The 17216-nt window shown below is 37.8% G+C and overlaps 1 protein-coding gene across 1 annotated transcript; it reads right to left on the bottom strand.

Moving 5' to 3' along the window:
- Positions 1–1964: 1964 nt before the first annotated feature.
- Positions 1965–14391, bottom strand: LOC131319589 (uncharacterized). Its single transcript, XM_058349934.1, has 6 exons — positions 14111–14391; positions 12382–12962; positions 10890–11073; positions 6281–6345; positions 3239–3449; positions 1965–2327 (listed from the first exon to the last, which is right to left on the bottom strand). The coding sequence occupies exons 1-6, from the start codon at positions 14276–14278 to the stop codon at positions 1965–1967; spliced, it is 1572 nt and encodes a 523-aa protein (XP_058205917.1). The 5' UTR covers positions 14279–14391.
- Positions 14392–17216: the final 2825 nt, after the last annotated feature.

Raw genomic sequence — 17216 nt, 5'->3', positions numbered from 1 at the left:
CCATTTTCTTAGTAATTGTAAAGCCATGAGAGAGAGAGAGAGAGAGAGAGAGAGAGAGAGAGAGAGAGAGAGAGAGAGAGAGAGAGAGAGTGTTCACATTCGTCCATATAAAATCCCATCACCAAAGTATAATACAAGTTTCTTGTACTAGAATAACATATTAACATGGTGAGAGAGAGAGAGAGAGAGTGTGTGTTCACATTCGTCCATATAAAATCCCATCACCAAAGTATAATACAAGTTTCTTGTACTAGAATAACATATTAACATGGTGTGGCGGAGTCACATCCTTCCACATAAATCCCATCACCAAAGTCGACTCCACATTCCACTTTTGTACTACTCGTATCTTTTTTTTGCTGATAAAAGGGTGAAGTAGGGAGCGACACTGCTATAGCAAACTCCTATAGGAGTGATAATAGGAATACAAACCCATGGCGTAGGAGTGATCATATTTTTGTCCATATTGCTTCTCAATCATCCATATGTTTCTACGGTCACCAAGGACTAGTGGATTAAAGCCGGACTTGCATTTTATTAAAAAGGTATGGTCCTCTCATCATCTTTGGGTCTTATTAAGTTACTTGCTTCCTAGAATGTGAGTCAAGAAGTCAGAGAGGAGGTTGGGGTTCAGGTCTTGACTTCTCGTCCACGGCAAAGGGTAAATCATGAGTTGTCCTGAACTTAGCATTCTGGAAGCTCAAGTCTTCGAATGGGATCGATCTAGTTGAAAAAGTATTTGATTCTCTGAATTTAGACCTTAAGTTTTGGGTGGGAATCGTGGGATTGTAAACAATATCTTCATTCATGATAATTGCCTTGAGCACTTCATCAATCACTTCGTGGGCATTCACAACCAGATCTTAAGAAGGTAAACAAAACACGAATTGAAATGTGATATAGGGTAATGTCTTCCGCACTCCCCTTTAAATGAATGCACTCTATTTTTTGTCTTTTAGTGATAAAATTACATGGAAAATTTCATTAAAACACATAAAATGAAGTGCATTATATTCATCAAAAAGAGAGTGAAAATATATAGTATGAATGAAGAACTTAGCAAAACATATTGTTGGGATCAATCCACCCATAGTGATAGGGTTTTGTGAGAGATACCCATAGTATTGAGTGTCTTGTGTATTTTACCCGGAGCCCATATATATATATATATATATATATATATATATATATATATATATATATATATATAGCTTGTAAATCCTATTAAGGTTATCTTCAACTAAAATATAATGTCTTTGCGCTCTCTCTAAAATGTAAGCCACATTAGTGTGTGACATAATGTGTGGGAGAGGGTGAGGCGAGTGTGGGGAGCCAGTCTGCGGCTTTCCGGAGAGGAACCGATGTGTGGTTTTCGGAAAGTTTTTTCATCTTTGTGTATATTGTATGTGAATATATATCAAAGGGAGTTTTTCTCTGAAATCACTATATGGATTTGTATGCGTGGTGTCCCTCCGGTCCTAACACAAAACAATTGAAAATTTCAGAAGGGAGATGTGGTGCGCCAGGACTGAGACTATAATTGAACTCATTCCAGAAAGTGTGTACACGGTTGATGTAATGGGTGCAAATAAAGGTAAAAACAACCAGTCAGTTGGAATGGGAGGGACTGTAGTACATTTGCCGCATTACACCATGTAGTGCAGCCGTTCCGACCGTCCATATCTTGGCATGGATAACTTGGATTTAATCCGAACTCCTACAGCACTCCGGGTTAGGCGTGATCGATTTGGTAAGAAATACTAACAAGAAATAGTGCTTTGAAGACACTTATCGAAAAATCAGAAGTTCTCAAATGAGCGACCATATAGAGACGATGTAAAATCTTCTTTTATTACAACTATGCTGAGTAATCACTGTTTACTCATTATTTACCGAGAAATTGAGGCAAAAAAGTACACATGAATGAATTCACAACCGAGGAAAATGCCAAGGAACATGACTAATTATGTATTGTTTGATTCTCTCTCCCAGTATCTCTGCTCCCACAATTCTACTAGGCTAACTGAATTTGCTTTGCTTCTGAGAAGCGTGCGAAACGCACGAGGATCATATGGAGGAGGCATGTTACATGGCCTCACGTCTGTCGGATCCTTCACCATCGATTCCATCAAATACTTCTTGTGTAATTCTATCGCTTTACAAGCCAATGTCTCTGAACAGATTTCTCTTGCTTTTTCAGGTATAGTGGGCTTGTATCTCATGAGTTTGGAATATTCACTCAAAACATGAAACATATAGTCATACACATAATCCATCTTCAAATCCTCGTGAACGAAGTCACTTGCTGCCTTCACAATATCTTCTGCCTATAAGGACGGAACTAGGATTTCATTTTCAAGAGGGAGAGAGCTAGTAAAGAAAAAAGTAACTTTTTTCTGACTGAAGGTCAACCTACACACATAATGAAAATAACGAGCAATAAAATTAACTAAAACATGAAAACTTAAACCCCTGGTTCTGTTGGGGCAAAATACTTCAATTTGACCAAAAGAAGAAGGTTTTACCGGATAATAAGAAGAAGGAAGAAAGCGTTGCTGTGAAACGGATGAGAAGTAGAAAACAATTTGGGGTTCTAACGGAGAATTTTATTCCCTAAACCGGCGTCATGTTTGTCCAAACAAAGGAAGGATTGTTGTGGACCATTGGATATCCTCGTTAATGTGTTGTCAGCCTCTCAGTAAAATCCTTACAAGATCTTCACAGATAAATCCTCACAGAAGATCTAGATCCAAATAACGTAGCATATAGTATACTAGCGGATGCCCGTACCTAATACAGTTCCCAACTTAAATAATAAGTTGTCTGCTCTACATGTCTACTCTGCTCGTCCAATATAACACTCACTCTCTGCATCATTCTAAAAAGCTCATGTCAAGGTAGAGAGAAGAAATAAAAAAAGACAATAATTTACAGGTTAATTATGAACTCTCTTGAAATAATATCAATTTAAAATGGAAAAATAAAAAGGTAATAAATTGAAAAGGAAAGTCTATATATTACCACAACAGCAGGTCAAAGTATAACTTAAGGAAACATTTTCTTAATCGGACGGCTATGATCTTAGTTTGAAGGCGATCAACTGCTGTAGATGTGCTTATATTGGTATGTGCAAATAAAAATCGCTCTATTTTATAATAAAGATTTTTGTAGATTAAAAAAAAACATATAGTACGTAATATGCATTGAATTAGAGAAAACGAAAAAGTAATAGAAATACCTCTTGCTCGTGGGTGTTGCCCCATTCAACGGCAAACTTAATAGATCTGCACTTGTCATCGTTATTTACGGGCCAATAGTGGTGCATCGGCATCAAGCCTCTTGTGAAGAAATCATAATAACGTGGCTTCACCAATAAGGTAATAGAGTTACAGGCAAGGATGTATTTTTCACTCACTGACCATCCGCGTCCTTCAACATATATTTTATACCTGTTAAAATAGCACCAAATCACACAGGGAAAATAAATTATATTACACACAGAAGTGCACAAGTGAAATGACTCACTGTAAATGGACATAACCACCCATTTCAATACAAAGAAAGAAAGAAAAGAAACATGAAAGTGTTCATGTCAATCTGAACTGTCCATTTCACTTTCTTGAACACTTATATATTTTCTTTTCCTGTATACTACTTCCTCCATCCTTTTTTTTAGAGTTCAGTATTTTATTTTAGGCTGTCTCTTAATAAGTATCTATTTTGTAAAGTTAGTAGATAAAAGTTCGTGAATTTTTTATTTTGCCTCTAAAAGTATATTCTATTTTGAAAAGTTAATGAGTAAAAATGTAATGATTATATTTCCATAGAATATAAAGAGAGAAAGTGGAGGTAAAAGTTGATGAGCAAGGTGTAAGTTGGAATTACAAAACCGAACTCTTAAAAAAATGACGGAGGGAGTAACATTTTTGTTCTAAGAACACTTGCGCAATGCTAGGTACCCCGAAAAGTAGGCCTGTCAATGGGCCAGATCCGATCCACATCCGACAGATCCGGATCCGATAAGACCCAAATCCAATCCGAATTCGATAAGACTCGAATCCGATAGTGGTAATCCGGATCCGAATCCGAAAAATTCGGATCCGATCCGAAAATCCGAATCTGATCCGAAAACTTTTTTACTTTAAAAATTTTAGTAAAAAAAATTATATTTTTCAAAAAAAAAAAAATTTTGGAAAAAAAATTTAAAAAAATTAAAATAAAAAGTAAAAAATAAAAATACAACTTCTGAAACATTTTTTTTCAAAATAAAAAATTTACTTTTTTTAAAAAAAGTTTAAAAAATTTTAAAAAAATGAAGTTTGGATTCAGATCGATAACGGATTTAATCCGATCCGATCCGTATTTGGATTACCGAATTCGGATTATCGGATCAACGTTATCGAATTCGGATCCGGATCCAGATCGGATTTTTCGGATCGAATCCGATCCGATCCATTGACAGGCCTACCGAAAAGATATAGCAAAAATGCTCCGAGATGAGAAATCAATGATCCAAATTAAAGGGAATATAGACCATTAATTTCTTATTTCAGGGTATCCTTTCGAGGTACATAAAATTATTTTATCGGATAATTTTTATCGGAAAGCGCTAACATAACAGAAAGAGGGGCTGGGGACCACGATACAGACACAAACCTTGCTCCGTGTTTGGAAAGAAAAATGAAATACCAACCCAAGTGTAAACAGTCACGGAAACTAGATAACAAAAACCCTCACTCAAGTGTTTTTCATGGCTCACAAAATCTCACTTGTTTATGCGAATGACCACTCCACAACCACACGTGTCCCATGTGGTCCTTCACTGGTTCCGCTAGTTGATGGGAATGAGTTTGTGTGATTATATAATATATGTGGATCACATATTTTGATGTGGGTGAGTTTGTGTGATTGTGTGTAAGTGTTTGTGGTACTAGCATTATTGTTTTGACTATATGTAGATTTGCGTCATTTTGTTTCCAAATTGAGGTCCCATAGCTTCCTAAATTATTCTCTTTCTATATTATTTTTGTGTTTTTCTTTTTTCTAGTTTTTGTTAGATTCACATTAAACTTTCTAGATTGGTTATTCATCACGACAAGAGGAGTCTAAAAAATGAAAACTTACCATAAAAAACAACAACAGGTACACTAGAGCCGAATTTTTTTGAAATGGTTGTCTTTAATGTCGTCCCATCTGAATTTTGTTTAACTTGGGTTTTTTTTTTTTTTTGTATACTTTTCTTATTTCTCTCGTCAAAACGAATGATTAACCCAAAAAAATTAAAATGAAAACTAAACAAAAAACCATGAAAAGTAAATAATACGAAAATACTAGAGCAATAATTCAGGAAGAACCAAGCCTAGCTAATTAATTGTCTTCCTGAGAGAAAATTGAAATCTCATACTAACAAAGAGCCAAAAAAGAAGAAGAAAGAAGGTACACTAAGAACGGAAAGAAATTGAAAAAACCAATTTTGTTGTCTTGTTCGTCTTTTATGTTGATAATTTTATGTTTTTTTATTCTTTTCATCGAGACAAATAACTACTAAACTGCCTCCTTTTCAGTCCTAGTTAATGACACACCGACGGACCGTTTCCTTCCCCAATGCGGTTTGAGACAGAGGGATTCTCTCTCCATACCTTTTCATTATTTTCGTGGAATCCCTATCATGTGCTCTCAATTACTTTTTTTTAATCCGCAAAAACGCCCAAAGAGCGCCCTCAATTACTTGGATGACTCCAATCTCTGTAAAGGGATCAAACTCTCCATCAACAGCCCCTCCTTGTCTCACCTATACTTTGCCGATGACTGTCTCGTCTTCTTCCAACCCTCCCTACAAAGTTGTGCTGTCCTCCGTGATGCATTACACCATTTTTCAGCCTATTTTCCGGTCAGAGCATCAACCAACAAAAATCTTCCATTACTCTCAGTGGCAACATTCCGCGAACTTTTCGGCTCCCCTTTTAAACTGTTTGCAGTTCTCTGTTTTCTATGATCTATGCATTTCTTGCTTCCCACCAAACCTCCCCCCCCCCCCCCCCCCCCCCCCCCCCACACCAAAAAAAAAAAAAAAACTGAGATTCTGTGAACCAAAGATAAAAGAATCCCCTTGTGAGCAAATGACGGACAACATCATGATGATGAAGGGTTTCTGTTATCTAGTTTCCATGATTGTTTAGACTTGGGGTTGGTATTTCCTTCTTCTTCTTCTTTTTTCTCCAAATTAACACAGTGCAATCTTATAAAGAGGGAATCCCAAAATCTTAAGTAAATCTTTTACCTGTGCATACACTGGCTGCCCAGGTCTGTGTGTTTGAACCCTTCCTGTATTTCTTTATTCCAATCCTATATAAAAGTTCCAAGTTAGATAGTTGATTCCATTAGTTTATAGTTCAATTTGGAATAAGCAAATGGAACCATAACAACAATGTAGAAAGCTTCTTTCTTTTTCTTTTTTTTCTTCTTTTTTCAATATTGTTTACATCAGCGGGCGTGTGAGCCAAGAGTATATGTTTTATCGGAGGGTTCAAAAGTTTGAAGTGGCAAATGTGCTGAGAAAGATGAAACCAGGCAAGGCCTTAAGACCAGATGGTTTTCCTATTGAGGTATGGAAGAACCTTGGTGATAGTGGAGTGTCGTGGTTGACAAAGCTGCTCAACAAAATTATTCTAACTAGAAAGATGCCTGATGAGTGGAGAAAGAGTATCTTAGTACCAATAAACAAGAATACATGGAATATTCAAAGTTGCAATAACTGTAGAGGCATTAAATTGATAAGACATACAATGAAGTTGTGGGAAAGAGTTATTAAGCATCGCCTACTATCTTTCAATATATAATAGTTTTCATGATTTTGCGAACTTTGTATAATATAACTAATTGAGATTTATGAAACAAAATCTATGTGCATATTTTTTTTAGATCCATATTTAAAGGTAATTAATAAAAAATGGCACATATTTTAAAAATGGACCAGTTTAATAGTTTCTATAACATATTAAGTATTGCTTTGAAACAAAATCAAAGAATGATGGTCACTTCTGCATTCTTGTAAACTTATATGTCTGAAACTTATTTCGGTATTTTTTTTACTTTTCTTAATTTGTTGTTTAGCTTTTCATCATAATTTTTGGGCTTAATCGTTTATTTTGACGAAACGAATTGGAAAAAAGTATAAAAATATGGATCGAGGTCGAAAAAATTCAATAAGACGGCATTTTAGACAAATAAGACTACTATTGGAGTACTTTTTTCATATTTAGTAAACTTTTGTTTTTGTTTTCGGTCATAATTTTGTACTTTTTAGACTTCTCTCATTGAGACTGATGATTAATTTCAAAAAATTCACTTTGATTCTAACAAAAATTCAGAAAAGACGAACAAAAACACACAAAATAAAGAAAATAATTAAGTTTACAAGAATTGGCCTTAAGTGAGCTACTTTGCGTTGACATTCATCAATCAATTAAAAGTTCAAAACATCACCCTAAAGTATTGAAGAAACGGTTGGTTTTTCTTTTCTTTTCTTCTTTTTTTTTTTATCCGCACCCTTGGTTTTTCATGACGGGAAACTCTACAAGGCAACGCTACTTCGAACTCACACATTCAGGGATCAATAGAACTTGAACAATTGTGCATTCAGCATTGTATAAAAGGCCATTCTAATAAACAAGAGTATTCCATCATCAAAGGTTGCAACTTAGTCATTGTCACAAAATAAAAGGGAACAGGCCATGGCAACAGGGCGCGGTGGGGTCATCGTTCTCGGGGGTTTGATGGTGATGGCTTCGCGGTCCAAGTGGGAGCTTTTGCTGGTGGTAGTATGCTCGCCGTGTTCGGTGGTCGGTGGTGTGATTGGCGGTGGCAGCGGCTGACTTGTGTTAGGGCTAGGGCAGGTTGTGGTGTTTCGGGTTGGGCCTGGTTCTATGGGATTGGGCTTGGCCTGTTTTGGGTGTTTGGATTGCATTTTCTGATGGGGAAATGACGGCCCAGAACACTTTGGGGGCCCAAATTACCAAGAAAGATGAGCCCATTTCCAAAAGGGAGACTTAGCCAAAGATCTCTCATATTTTCATTTTTTGAGCTCAAGGACAAGCCCTAGGGTACTCTATGAAAGTACCTAAAATACCTTATGAAAATGTCTAAAACTCTAGAGTACTCTATGAAAGCGCTTGAAGCACTAAAGCTCTATAATAGAAAAGAGCATCCTAAAATCCTAAAAAAATGCCTAAACCATAGGATACCCTATGCTAAAGTTTCCTTTCCAAAATAAGAAAACTACACTAATCCTTACAAGTCACTAATAAAAAATCACGTCCTTACCAGTTATTAAGGGGGAATTCTAATCCTGGGCTATCATTTTCTCTTTTCTGATCTGTGCAGTTTGAGGCTCTTAGGTGTTTGGGCTTGGCTTGTTTTCAGAGTTCGGCCTTTGGCCCTTCTGGGTTTGTGAGCTTTGTCCCTTGTGAGCTTTGTCCCTTTAGGTTTGATTTCAACCCAACTCTAAATAAAGTTTCCAAACTTGAATAGACTCGGTTACGTTGTTTGATGACTTTTTTACCCTTTCGTGGACTATGTGATTTGTTCCCACTCGCTTCTCTCTACCTCAAACCAAACCCGCATCTCTAAAACTCCTCCAGATTACATCTCTCTTTATGTTCACATCTCGTCTTCGTCACTGGTTAACAAGAGGAAGGAATCAACGGGGACAATTCCCAGCTCCTCCGCATCCGCCACCAGAATTATTCGAATCTACAACGACTTTGTGAAGGCCCATGACATCTTATTGGCGGCCACAGGAGTACCTTCGTCGCTGCATCGCTAACTGTTCGAGAAGTTCTCGATGGACAATTTCGACTGTGGCGAATTCTTCGAGGTCGAGGCCGTTGAGGACGGCCGCTAAGGGCATGTTTGATTGCAGGTTTCATTTTAGGGGGATTCGTAATGAAGTTGGATTAGGATTGAGATTGAGAATGAAGTGAAATTATTAATGAGGGGATGAATCATTTTTTCATGTTTGTTTTGCACAAGATTCGATTGTAGGATTGTAACATGTTTGTTTTGGCTGGAATTATGATTGAGATTGAGATTGGAATTGAAGTGGGTTTTTAGACTGGTCTTGCTCAATCCCATGTGGATGAGATTCATAGTAACACCCCCGGTATTGTTAATATCCCCATTTTGGGGGATTAACAAATCCCATGGGACAACTAATTCCTCTCACAAAAGCCTAACCAAACAAGGTATTAGGGGCCATAAGATTATTAATCCGATCCCCTCCCAAACCTTCTATCAAACATGGCCTATAGAAGTGAAAAGAAAAGGAAATAAAATCAGGATATAACACACGTCTTCAACCAGCCTCTAACTAGATCTCCACCATGATCCGCGAGGTCGACGGCGACGGCCACTTTGACCTCGGCGAGTTTAGCTAGCTCAACACCAAAGGACGTCGACTCCAACGAGTTCATCGATCTCATTGTCGTACGACCTCTCTCAATCCGACGCCGTGCAGATCGAACACCGCATCTTTCGGTCAAATTCTTCAACGATGGATGCCCTGAGATGATTTGGGGGCTTCCATGGCAGTAAATGGAGAGATGGTGGGTTCTTGGATATCAAACATGATGGAGTTGAGTTGAGTTAAAGAAGACGATGGACAATTGATTATATTTGTAGGAATTCACCAGAAATTTCTATGGTTGAAGAGCATCACCCTGCAAGCTTGCAACCATGGAGGTAATATATTTATTTTCTAGTACCATTTTCACGTTTGGGGGGTGGGGTAATTCCGCAATAATTTTCGTTTGGCTTTTGGGATCTGTTAAATAATTCCATTTTGAAATTTGATTTTTGGGACTATGGAAACTATCTGTGTTACGAACTGTGGGTAGTGTATTTTACTTTCTTCTTTTTTTTGTTCAATTTTTATTCGTGTGTGCATTTTTTATGAGAATTGTGTATTTTCTGCAAGAACTGTGTATTTTCTATGAGAATTGTGTATTGTCCATGAGAACTGTGTATTTTTCTATGAGAACTGTCTATTAGAACTGTATATTTTCTATGAGAATTATGTATTTTAGTGTGTGTGGGGCTATATGAACTGTGTATTTTCCAGTTCACATAGCCTACTTCACATTGACACAGTTCTCATAGCCAGTTCTCATAGAAACAATTCTCATAGCTAGTTCTCATAGACACAGTTCTCATAGACAATGATATTTTTGTCGGAATTAATATGAGTCAGGACTATTTTAAAAAGATTGGATAAAAATATTATATTCAGGGTTTGGATAAAGCTAAAAAAAATGACCGGCCTCTAAAAAGTAAAAACCCCTATTTTATATCAACCTTTGGTTTATTTCCCTTCTCCTCTCCCCCACTTGATGTACCCATTATCAAGTTTTTTTAATAATTTTTTTGCCATTTTAAAAATATAAGGCTGGACGGGATGGATACCACTATCCCCATCCCCAATTCACTGACCCCTAACCAATTTCCATGCCCGCCCCATTCTCCACCGGATTTTAAAAAAAAAACTTCATCCCCACCCAAAATGAGGGAAGGGGATCTCCACGGTCCAAACCTTATAAAAAATTAAACTAGCTTCATTACTATGAAAAAGGAAACATAACCTTCAAAAACTATTAGTTTATTATAGACTAAAGCAACGCATGGGCAAAACAGACTTGAAATTACATATCATTCTTTTTTGATGCCAAAAAAAATCCCAGAAGCTCCTACCCATTAGGGGTGAGGATCGGAGTTGGTTGGACAGGATCGGTAGAAATGGTCATTCCTACCATTAATTAGATATACAAATGAAATATTTACTTATGTTCATATATAAACTCACGTACATGCATATTTAAAAAAAGAAGTGTGAATACCAGTTTGTACAGGCGAGCGCCCCAGTCCTGTTTGTCGGAGATATTGCATTTGAAGAGATCCCTTCTATCTCGAGAAAGTGGGGTGCCTTTCCAGTGTGCATAAGCCTCCTTATCCATCCACCTCTTGTCTCGGCCTTTTAGCTCCTCTAAAAATCCCTCCCATGATTTTATATGTAGCTCTGCCCTACAAAAATAGCCCATTGCACGAAAATAGTCCCTCAATTGCTTACCACGCATCCAACATGTCTGACCCATTAATAATATATCACGGGTACAAATTTAGAACATGACCCAATTACACCATAGTACCATACTATGCCTAGCTAATTAAGTTTCTCTTGCTAAATATTGAGCAATGCTATGACGACCACATTTTGAGTACTATTTACTCTATGACGAATGAGCACATTGTCGCATAAATGTAGCCGCTAAAGTGTTATTGCTATAAACTCCCTCCATTCTATTAAGTTAGGCCCCTACGAAAGTAACGAAACTATGTACAATTTTTGAACTAAATATATGCCATTTAAGGATTCCAACTTAGTAGGGGAACATCATTATTGCCTTTGTCATATGTTTTTCTTTTCTCTTTTCACCCTTCAAAACATAATCATTGCATGTACTTAGTTTCAAAAAGTTAAGATAAAAAAAAATGAACTCATCACTTTTTACTAATTACTTTTCAATTGGAACAATATTTTTAGGACACAAAAAAATTGCTAAATGAGATTAAAATTTTTTGATGGAGGGAGTACAAAGAACATTCTCTTTCTACATCAATGCCTTGTTTTGAGTCAAATTTGAGTTTTGTTGGGTTTGATTTTTGGAGTAATGAGTTGATAGAAAAATTATGGTAATAATTAGAGATATTTGTAATGAGTGGAGAGAGATAAAGAAATAAATGAGAGTAATGAGTGGAGCAGGGAAAATAAGCGAAGAGAGAAATAAGAGTAATGATTAAAAGTAAAAGAAATAAGTGTTTTTTGAGTTGAAATTTTTTTTCCAAGTTTGAATCCAATCAAGGCACAAATATATCAGAAATGATATTGGTACCGACCTCCCGGTACCGAAATCGTACCGCCGGCCGCCGGTGGGCCGTCTCCGGCCACCGGACGGCCGATCCGAGCCGTCCAAAAATTTTAAAAAAAAAAAACGAGGGGGCCCACACGGGAATCAACGGCATCCGAGGTGTGTAAGGTGCTTGATCCGAGCACCCTTTTTTCGTGTATATATGTATATTCCCGCGAATATACATATATACACGAAAAAAGGGTGCTCGGATCAAGAACCTTACACACCTCGGATGCCGTTGATTCTCGCGTAGGCCCCCTCGTTTTTTTTTTTTAAAATTTTTGGACGGCTCGGATCGGCCGTCCGGTGGCCGGAGACGGCCCACCGGCGGCCGGCGGTACGATTTCGGTACCGGGGAGGTCGGTACATGTAGCACTACTCCAAATATATAACTCTTGTAGTAGTCCCAACATTTGCTTACCATCCCCAAAACGACCAATCAGGAAAAACAATCTCCAACGTGTCATCTGTTCCGCAATACCGGAACAATGGAGGTGGGGCCGTTGCATTGGGCCCACTGTAATCCGCCGATTTGATAGATGACTGGTCCGCAATGCTGAACATTAGGTCCAAATCAGGTAATTTTCCGGGGTACCTCCGTAACAACTGTAGGATTCCCCACAGCGTGAAAAGTTCCCTGGAAGTATGCCCCTTCCTGTGCCTCTCCACGTAAGCCCTCCCGTCGAGTATCACCACCCTGAAGTTGGACTCCATCCAGGCGCTCTCCACCATGTCCCTCGTGATCCCGGTCTCCTTCCACGGCCGTAGATCCTCGTGGATCCAACGGAAGTAATCCGGGCACGTGGTGGGTGGTGGATGGTCGACGTCTCGATCATCTTGGGAGGGGAAGAAGCTCGTTGGGTAGTAGTTTGCCGGGCAAGTTAGATGGACACCGAATGTGCAGTTGAGTGGTATTTGGATTTTTTGCCGTGGCTTTTTGGGGGTTTCGGTGGTTGTGGTGGTTCGGATTGTACTATTCGGTGGCGTATTCCCAGCAATAGACTGCATGCATGCAATAAACAATACCCAATGTAAGCATCACTTGGTATATTCTAACTAAACTAAACTTTGAAAGAATTACCGTGGAGTGAAAATTACTGGGAGTGATCACTAAATATCAGACGTCCATATAGCAAAGTTAATTAGACAAGTAGTTTATTTTTGGTGGTGACGGGATTTTAATATGTTGATCTTGGAGGTGTAGTCTCTACATGTTCTATGGCCACGATTATGATCTGAATTGCCGGGTAGTGTGCAATATATTCATATCTAAATCTCTTTTCAAAGAGTATTCTTTTGATTCTCCCATGTTTCTACTCATTTGATCTCTAAGCTTATTGATTCGATAAATGTCATATTTTATATCATGACACAGAAGATATTTGGCTGAAAGCCATAGACAGATTAGTTTATGTGCAAGCTACATGTGCAAGCTCACCGGGTCACAGAATTATAAAAAAAAATGTATATATGATTGACTGCTCTACGGGAAGTCCAGAGAATTTGTGTGGCCCAAGTGATCTATATAGATATTGACCTAGGTAATGCTTGACGTGTTATCGAGATGAGCCGGGTGCGAGGCTACGAAATAATTGTTGTTTTAGATTGATTAAGCTTGATTTGTTATTATCGTTTGATTGAGCATGTCCTTATTTGGAGCCATATTTATTGTCCTTTTATTGCATATTCTGCCCGACCGTTATTAAATTTTCAGGTGCAGAGCTAGAAAATGGGAACTTGAGTTGGAGTAATAGAAGGACTTAATTTGTTAGAGCTCATTTGGAAAAATCACTATTGTTTTTATGGATTTAGGCCCATCGATTGTAACATTTGGGTAATTAATTACTTTTGAGGCAATATAAAAATTCAGGTTGTCACAACAAACCGTGTCTAAATAAGAGGAAACACTATTGATTGCTTGGGAATTAAGCGGACATTTTTTCATCAAAGTGCTTGTTGATTTGACACAAATGCGTGCTGCGATAAGAGCCAGTACGAATAACCTGATCTCTTCTCAGAAGGAATTCATAGGAAAAAGTTAGTAGACACTCAAGGCGTGTTGCGCATCATGTTATGTTCCTAGACCTCTTTCAAAGAAAATGGAGGGGGAAGAAAAACAAAGCGCAAATGGACCCACTAATACTACTAACCTTGCTGATTGAATGGTGAAATGTTTCGGGAAGGAATAAGGGTATTCTATCCAGCTTGAAGAGACTCTCAAAACGAATCTCGTCGATTGAATGGACAATGCAAACTAAAGCAACGACGAAGCTGCCGTAGACGATGAATTGCCATCCGCTCGGCATTGGCCACTTCATTTTGGCAGGAAATTGGAAATCTGCTCTGTTGGGAAAAAAGTAGGCAGTGGTTTGTTTTTTCTTTCTTTCTAATAAAATTTGGGTGAGTAAAATAGGCAAAGAGAGAGGGAATGTGAAGTGAGTTTCTGTAGTGAAGTGAGACTATTATAAATCTATCTATCTTTATATATAAGCTGGCTTTCTTACATACGCTGATACGAGGTTTTTTTTTATTTGGAACAATACATACGAGGTTTTATTTTATTTGGAACAATACATACGAGGTTTATGGATGGTTCCACGATTTCGTGCCATTCAGTTGATTTTTTTTCCCGGGAAGTCAACTCATGAATGGAAATCCTTAAATGAAGGGAGTATAAAAAGGAGGTTGGCTTATTCACGGAGGTTCCGTGAATTTTATTCATGAAGGTTCTGTGAATCTCTTATTCATGGAGCTGCGCGATTTCGGCCTTCCATTTTGGCTTTGGACAGTTTGAATTTAAATAAAAAAATTTCTAGCCATCCAAAAACACTCTTGGTCGACTATCGTGATTCACCTCCGTAAACAATTGTTCACCGAACTTCCGTCAAAAAGATTTTCTCGTATAAAAAGTTACAACGCCAACTCCAATAAAGTCTCCAGTAAAGTAGAGTACTAGGGAGTACTACCGTAGTACTCCATTTTCTTTGTGGTTGATGGGTCTTAAGCCTAGCGGTAGGGTATGGGCCTTTACGTGCGAGTGCATCGTTCAATGCGTTATCAATTCGTCAACTTTGGGCCAGGTGTATATATATATATATCACCATTGCATCAAACGTTGGGAGACTCCAAGCTTGCATTATAATTTATACTACTAGTACTTCTCACCATACTTAACTACAAAGCCATTCCGTTGACAATCAACGTGCCCCGCTCTGATACCAAGTGGAAACTTTATGTTCATCTCAAAATCAATTGGCAATGAGTGAAGAGGTCCCAGATGTTATTAAGTGATCACCCATTTCACTCCCAAGTAATGTGGGATTCTATTTTCTTAACACTTTTTAATGGTCCAAAAAAGACTCTACTTTACACATGCACAACTGGGATGGAATATGATGAGTAAAGATAAGGGGAAGCGTGGCAAGCGCAGGGGGTTTCTCGGTGGAAACAACTCCTTGATTGAATCTGAGTAGAAATCACTCAAAAGTGAGCTCCAATTTTTTACCCAAAACTGATCATACCAAATTGAGCTTACTCGAATTTTTTGCCCAAATCAAGGAGCCTAAGGCTCCGTTCCAGAACGATAAATAAGTACTTATTTTTTAAGAAGGTAATTTCAAGCTTAAAAATCATGTGCTTATGTAAATAATTTTTCTATAACTATAAATCTTGTTTGATAGATCTCATTGAGATCTTTAATACAGTGCAAAAAAAATTGAAAAATTATTTTTCATTTATATTATTTTTGAATTTAAAAATGTGAAATATGTACTTATTTTTTAAGAAGGCGTTCTGGAACGGGGCCTAAACACCCACCAAAAGCCACATTGGTTGGGAGCTAAAGCCACATTTTTTATATCAATACCCATCAAAAGCCACATGTCACCTTCTTCGGTTTACCTTTTAAGGCGAAGTGTTCAGGCCGAAAGAGATCCATTGCAAGTCGAGTCGAGTCGTTACAAATTGTACAAAAGCCCTGTCCTTATCCAAGTGATGAGTAGGATACGCTTTGCTACCACAGACAGAGGAAGGGAGGTTGCTTGACATATGCAAGAGGACGTTGCATCCCTAAAGAGGGAAAATTGTAATACCCCATATTTGGGGGAGTGGTAGAGATTAGAGAATGCTTAGTCCCACATTGGACAAGAGCTCAACCCTAATTAATTTGGTATTCCATTGACATTTTATATGTGGGAAAAGGATTCTAAGGGTACTTTTCAAGTGAAGAAAATGTATTGATATATGACTTAAGATCGGTTAAAATGCGACAAATTAAGCCAGTGAGGAAAATAAAATATATCGTCAAGTTTTATATGTGTTGCTAATGATTTTAAAAAATACAAGACCGTTACATTCGATTTCTAATACTTATCGTTCGATATGACTTGTACCGCAACACTAAAAATGCTACCACTACATCCGCTATTTAAAACTATGTATAACTTTAAAGACTGAGTGTTCAGGCCGAAAGAGAGTCTATAGTGAGCAAGGTCGGGTCATTACACTTTACTCAAATTTGCAATGCCTAGTTTTTTGTAGCAGCCGGTGGTGAGGTAGGTAGTGGTGGTAGCTGGAGGTGATTTGTGTTGGATGGGGCCGGTAGTCCGCGTGGTGTACGTACCTAGCGGAAATTTGCGTTCAGATTTGGGATTTCCAAATACTCGTGTGATTTTCAGCTGGTGGAGTTGGGGAGGATTTACTTCCCGTGGTAAACGGATTTATATGCGCTTGTCGGAGGATTTTGGGGTGAATGTGAAGGGACAACAAAATTAAAAGGTTTTTGAATTTTTTTGAATCTCAAATTGGGTAAAAGAAAAAAAGCTGTTTGCCATTGGAATGGATGATACCAGATACTGTAGAGATTTTACTCAAATTTGGGTAAATTTTTGAGTAAGCACACCGAAGAAGCTCTTATCCAATATAATTAATGGAAATTGAGAAAGTGCAATGCTACATAAATAGACAAGATTTCACATATCCCAACACAGATGTATTCAGAACCATTCCATAAACATGGGTCTAACACAGTAGTAAAAAATAATCTAAAGCGCTAAAGAGTTCCAGATGGGCGTGAATGAGACGAACAATTCAAAATTAATTCTGCCACCAATTCAAAACCACTTGCCAAGTTTCATGCTCTGCCATTCCAATTAACAATTAAAGTAAAATAACAATAATATTAAAGAACACCAACACGATCATATATGTGAAAATTACTGAAAGTCAACACGCCCTAAGTATAAAACCATAGCCTAA

This window comes from Rhododendron vialii, chromosome 3a (assembly GCF_030253575.1).
Source record: "Rhododendron vialii isolate Sample 1 chromosome 3a, ASM3025357v1".
Classification (NCBI taxonomy): Eukaryota; Viridiplantae; Streptophyta; class Magnoliopsida; order Ericales; family Ericaceae; genus Rhododendron; species Rhododendron vialii.
Note: the sequence above shows the minus strand (reverse complement) of the source record. Positions and strands in the feature narration are given on the sequence as shown.